Source organism: Pavona decussata, unplaced genomic scaffold, assembly GCF_977016875.1.
Source record: "Pavona decussata unplaced genomic scaffold, jaPavDecu1.1 SCAFFOLD_614, whole genome shotgun sequence".
Lineage (NCBI taxonomy): Eukaryota > Metazoa > Cnidaria > Anthozoa > Scleractinia > Agariciidae > Pavona > Pavona decussata.
In genome coordinates, this window is record NW_028145866.1 from 22,641 (window position 1) to 29,418 (window position 6,778).

General features: G+C 36.7%; 1 protein-coding gene across 1 annotated transcript; it reads left to right on the forward strand.

Annotated features, from left to right (window-relative positions):
* Positions 1 to 503: 503 nt before the first annotated feature.
* On the forward strand, positions 504 to 6,077 carry LOC146449164 (nematocyst expressed protein 6-like; the record flags this gene model as incomplete). The annotated part of the gene is made up of 6 exons (XM_085101949.1): positions 504 to 832; positions 1,643 to 1,745; positions 2,777 to 2,964; positions 4,057 to 4,224; positions 4,851 to 4,986; positions 5,905 to 6,077. Coding segments are annotated over exons 1-6 (841 nt in total), but the record flags the coding sequence as incomplete, so codon positions are not given.
* Between the last annotated feature and the right edge of the window lie 701 nt (positions 6,078 to 6,778).

A 6,778-nucleotide genomic window follows, 5' to 3' on the forward strand; every position in this document is an offset into this window, starting at 1 on the left:
TTAAAATAGTATTTTTCTAGAATATAGTGTTCCAAGGTGCTAAAATCAACCTCAAACAAGATTTCTACAAGTTTATGTTTAGGTCGGATGGGACAAGGCTGCGCGCAGAATGGGCCACAAGAAGCTCATGGAATGGGGAGGCGATAAATCTCATGTTGAGAGCATTGCTTCCCATTTTATTGACGTAATTTTATGTGTATTTTGACATAAAATTTCGGTAACTCTAGAATTCATGTTTTATTTTATGTATATTCTGTCTACGAGAGTCGCTCTAAACTGCCAGTCGTGGAGATAGGAGATAAGGTTGGTAGAGAGAAATCCTCGTGCGTGTTGATTTTGTTAAAAAAAAAAAAAAAAAACTCTAATCGCTATGGTTACTAAATTTACGGCGCTGGTCGGATGACCTGTTTGGCTCCTACCACCGGTTTTCTCGTGTAAACAATACAAAACACGTGACCCAGGAACTCGTGTGTTCTGACCGTATGGCAATATACGTATTTTTTTAGTTAACGGAAAGTCCATCGACAGCATTTCCTCCAAAGTAGTTAAATGAAGGATGTTTTATTCAAAGGGACTAAGCAGGTCATAATAACCTCGCCCCAAGAAACCTTTTGTGCTGTGAATAAAGGAACATAACTAATTCATTATTTGACGCGATTTGAATTAGAAACCTTTACTAAAGATCCTGCGATAGCAAAAAAACGACAAATCCATGGTTTGAATCATATAAAGAACTTAAAATCCCAAAATTGAACTGCCATGACTTTTTCCCGATATATGCTGTTGTGTCGTTTTTTTCTGGTGGTTGCCGGTAAGACAGCTAACCGGTTTGGTAAGTAAATGTTCATCGTCGTTTAATTTGTTATTTGAACGTAGAATGCAACGTTTTCGTCCGTCACGCTGCGTCTATTGCCTAGTGAAACAACAGACACAGTTGAAAGCATCTTCTTGAAATTTTCACCTTAAAAACAGTAGGGAATTAGATGTGATCTGAAATCTTAATGAGATGCATTTGAGTTTGCGTAGTGCTACTCTCGTCATTAGAATTTGCTCGTGTAAAATCAATCCCTTATTATATATTTCACCTGCCTGTACCATCGCTACACATGAAAACATTACAAAACGTCTCAATGATTGAATATTTTCAAATTCCTTAGGTATAATTCCGTTACAAATGGAAAGCACGGTTTAAGGTATCTTGACCCTATTCTATGGTCTAAGTAGCGATTTTGTCCGATCTTGTCAGCAGCAATGTTATCGACAGCTATTTATTATTTTTGTTGACCGCTATTCATTGAACGTTTTTTATATACACATGAGTCGTGAACGATGCAGCGTAAATTAAAGGAATTATGACTGCAATCAAATTAGCTTGCGCACATTTCGTTCTTCTTCTCTTTCTCCTTGAGTAAGATGCAAATTTTAAGTTCTAAACCACACGTACAAGCAAACAAAGGATAATAGAGAGGATAATAGAAGCATTGTTCCTCATGCCGTACGTGGGCAAACATATCCACAAGAACTATGAATTATCTAAATCAAAGAAACTCTAAAATCTTGAATGGAAATACTTAAACCAGATACTATTTGGAAGTAACGGTCACTGGAAAGGTCTGTAGATAGCGCGTGTTACTTTTTTAAGGTTACGATGACCTTGGATGCTGGCGTCTTCCGGAAAATGATGCAACAGTTGCAGCAAGCCTAGAAGGAGCTCACAGTGGTCTGGAGGGATTATACTGGGACAGGTAACTTTAAAGACGTTTTCTGCATGACCATATGTGAGTGAGTGCTCGCGCATTACAAAAGCTGAAAACTGCGGACAACAAATTTTAAACAAAATTATTCATCAAAGTAAAATCACTTAAAATCCCATTACGATTCAACTTAATAGATAATAAAATTAAATCATTGTAAATTGTGGCAAACCTGTTAAAAGACATCTTAGGTTAAAGGTTTATTCGCTAACACAACAGAAAGAGCTGAAACACTAGTGTCGTTTACGTCTTCGGACAAGTTAAAGTGGAAGTAAGTTTGGGTGCTAAAATTAATTTAAACACTCGAAAGTGTTACTTAGTTATCAACTTGGTTTATCTTAAGCCTTAAAGTATTAAGCAGGAACAGGACTGCGTAGTTGACCAGAATCCTGCAAAGATGTAACTGCAGGAAGGGCGGCCGTCTTAAACGCCTGTAGAGTGGGGACCATCATCACATTGCTAGGCAGTAATCTGATTAATATTTCAAGCAGGGTCTCCAGCCGATTGCAGTGTCCGAAACTTGATTTGTCCCAATTTTCCTCGACGACACAGCAAATTCGTCGAAAATCGTGAATGAATATAAAATTTCAAATTTAAATCGAGCTAGAGTGCCGAGATATTTCAGCAGTCTGGCAGTATAAACCGATATGAAAGCCCTAACGTAGCACAAGATTTCCAGACCGCATATACCTAGAGTTTTGTCATACCAAGATGACCAATGATGTGTGTTGCCACAAGCCCCCAAAGAGAACTTACTTAATTTCACCCTTTTATAAAAGTCGCTGATCTTCAGAGAAAATGAATAACCTTGTAATTTGTGAGGTTGATAGCCACGATAATGCCAGTTAATCCTAAACTTAGGTTTAATTTTGTTCATGCAATGACATCTTAGTGCATTTGTTATGTATCTGATATACTTGCATGCCAGCCTGGCTTACTTTAAGAGGCAATATCCGGCCCTTGCTAATTCTGCCTAATTCATGAATTAGATAATTTATTTTCTCAACCCTTTTATTTTGAAGAGTTTATCCTGTCCCAAAATGCGCGGCAGTCGCAAAAGACAGCGGATTTAACTATTTTGCCGTCCGAAATGGTGGCGAGTGCTTGGCGGGTTCCATGCTTCACAAAACGTATAAGGATCATGGGGAATCGGATGAATGCTTTGAAGGCGAAGGAGGTCATGAAGCTGCAAATGTCTATAACATAACAGGTAAAACAAGGAAGAAACTTAATACCTTCCTGAAAAACTGATGTTCACGTCAATTGTACCTGCCTAGTATTGTAAATTGAGGATGTCTTTGTACTGTTTAACCTATTTAAAAAAAATGACGTTAAACTGTTTGATATCGTGTCTAAATTCCAGAACTTAGTTTAAATAGTAGAGATAGCAATTTTTTTAAATAAATAAATAAATAAATAAATAAATAAATAAATAAATAAATAAATAAAAATTGTATATTTTTATCGCTCATGTTTGCGTTACAGTCAACCCAGGTCACGCGTGAACAGTATTTCCAAGAATGAAATGAACATTCGAATTTCTCTTTGTAATGTCCGACGTGTGAATGGAATGTTGGACAATTCTCTGGAAATTGTTCCGAAAAAGACGCGTTAACTGAAAAAAAGATTCAAAATACTTGGGAAACAATTGTTATTCGAGAAATATTCAATTTTGCAGTGTAAAGAAACATTCATAGCTTTATACCGTCAATAAGCTAGGGAAATTTATACGGGAACTCTGAAATCTCGTTGGCGATGTTCAAAACTGACATGTAAATTTCAAAACTCCGTTCAAATTTCAAAAATATCGTTCACGCGTGACCTGGGTTGACTGTAAAAATTTCCTTCGCGCCACCGAAGTCGAACAGTATATGAAACTGAGATCTTCGACTGATATAAGACATTTAACGTATGTTCAGTTTGATGATCTGCCATGATGTTCCAGCTGGCAAAAAGGTCAGACGCATTCTTTCTTACATTGTTGATTAGCTTTTTACTTACTATTACTGAAATGTTTGACAAAAATCAACCACCACCACCACAACAACAAATTTGACACAATTATAATCATCATCACTATTATTATTATTATTATTATTATTATTATTATTATTATTATTATTATTATTATTATTATTATTATTATAAGTGAGCATCAGAATCAGTTACGTCCAAATATTTAACACAAACTCTCAACAAAGTTTTGAAGATTGTGAAAAGCGTTGCAAAACTCTCACCAGGCCTTTTTATCTTACCGGTAAAGCGAAGATTAAACTCATTAACTGCTGGACGCTCTTAACAGGAACCATTCCAGATTTAGAAGACTTTGAAGGCGACATCCTTCTTACTAAGGTTCAAAAAGCCATGACGTTACCTTTTAGTCAAGACGTCGCCGCAGCGGGAGTGTGGTCCAAGGTAGATTTTTTGTGGCCAGAAAGAACTGTTCCATATTACATTCCACCAGACCTTGGTAAGAACACCATCCTATGCCTGCCCATGCGTAGAAAGGTGCTGTAGAATACTTTCAGCACTTGTACAATCGCTTCAGAAGTGATACTTGTTATTACAATAGCTAAGACATTCCGATTGTAAAATGGTTAACTTTTGGTTAGAATGTATCTAAGTTGGGTCTCACATTACCAGGAATCAGTTGATTAGCAGGAATATTACTTCTATAAAGTAAAATTTTCTTGGTATCCGCATGTCACTTATGTGATGACCTGTATATGTGCCTTACTATTTTGGATCCCCACTAGTAAATAGATGCTGATCATACGTTTTCATTGAATGGATGCCCTCACCTTCTGTTAAAGATTTCTCTGTACTGATTTGGGAGTCGAACGATGTACTTTGATCTTTACCTAACCATAAACTCATATAATTTGTAGTTTTATTGATTCGGCGTACACATATGCGCTTTGAAATTTATTATGCGTTCTCTGATGGTTAAAAGTCGACATCAAGGGAACTAACAGAATTGGTGTTCGATAACTTTGCAGAATATACTGATTTTTTTTTTCATACCATAGACCAACGATATTGTTTTAATTATTGGTCAAGTCCACTCAATCTTTTTTGTCCTTTTCTTCCCCTCAGTGGGACACAGTTTATATGACAAGTTTTACCATGGAATGCGGCATTGGTTTGAGCAAACCTGCATACATTTTGTCCCCAAGACTGGCCACAGGGATTGGGTAGAGTTATACCGAGAAAAGAACCCAGAAAGTCGCAGGTAATAGTGAATCATTAATACAATGTATCGCGGAGGAAAGGCTAAAACAAAGTAGTTATGTTGTTTGTTTAGGTATAAATAAACAGTGACATCCAAACGACAAAAGCAACAACAACACTTAAAGAGAGCTGTTAACCAAAGACGTTTCCACCTCCCAACTTCGGGATGGGCCCATTGTCTTGATATAATTTTATGGTTGTCTTGAGAAATGTTCATTATAGCAAGATCTGAGTCTTTCTTTCCTATCCATATGCTCTTCCATCGATTTATAGGGAGATGTAGTTGGGCCAATTATATGGTTCTGTGAATGTGGAGAACACCTTAAAAACAGTAGTGTCTGATGGAAAAAACAAATCTTGGTGAAGAAAAAGTACTTATTTTTTCGTTTAGGTATAAATAAACATGGACGTTTAATGCCGCCGTTACTCGTTGAAACTTTTAGCTGAAATTTGTGTGCAATGGCGCTGCGAAACGAGTTCTTCTAAGTTCTTCTCTAGAAACCACTAGTTTTATTATTCTCGATAATCATCATCATCATCATCATCATCATCATCATCATCATCATCATCATCATCTTCATCGTCATCATTATCATCATCATCATCATCTCTTTATTTACCCTCGAATTTTTGGGTAGCTTAATGCAGCTAATATCTCCGAGCATTTTTCCACCCAATCACGAGAATAAAAATTATACGAACAAAGACCAGACCACAACATTGGGAACTACGTCCCCTACTCTTTGCGAACAGTGAGTGGGTTCTTTAACGTCCCACAGAGTTATTCGATTAGAATTTAGCCTGATTTCTGAGGCGGCTAAGGGCTTTCCGAAGAGATACCTGGACCAAATGATCCATTGCATGTAAAAGTAAAAACTTCTTCTCTAACTTAATCTGTTAATTTTACTGATTAATTTAGATGTGCTTCTTCGATTGGTCGAATTGGTGGCTATCAGCCAATCAAATTAGGAGATCACTGTCCTGCGGGCAGTGTTATTCATGAGATGGGGCACGCTCTTGGCTTATGGCACACCCAGTCTCGCCCGGACAGAGACGACTACGTACAGATAATGTGGGAAAATATTCTACCAGGTAAAAACCTGCTGGTAATTTGCTAACATGAAAAGGCATATACCGATCAATGAATAAGGACAATTATGCAAGGGACAGAAATCAAAAGTGGTTCGGAGAAGACTATCGTTTCTTGCTTAAGGAAATGTAACAAAATTTGAGTCTAGGTCAACCCATGTCTTCAAAAACAAATAAAAAAAACTTTTGAATAAAGGTCGTAAGATGAAAGGAAAAAAAAGATTTTTATTACGTCCTTGAAAAGATAACGAATGGAAAACAATCTTAGTCAGTTATTGCTCAGTAGAAGAGATTCGTTGCAGAAAATACCTACTGAAACACAGAAGCTGAGATGGATAGCGATATCTTAAAAGTTATAACAATCCACTGAAAACAACACAGCCTTATGCAGCATATCGTACCAAAAGTGGAAAACAAATCTGTCATTCTCTAATGTTAAATTTTATCTAGATCTGTGTTTTTTATAAATAGACAACGAAAAAAAAACTGGAACCACGTCCTTTGTGGGCTGATAAATAAGGCATTGGTTTCAACCGCATGCATTTTAGTACTAAGGACATACCTGATGCCATGAAAACGGATAAATTATGATTATGGAGACTGAAATTACTGGTGCCTTGTTTGTTTGTTTGTTAAATCGGAAACCGACGTGTGAAATTAGTAGCTGGAGTTGCGCACTTTGTAATCAAAAGATATGCTTTATG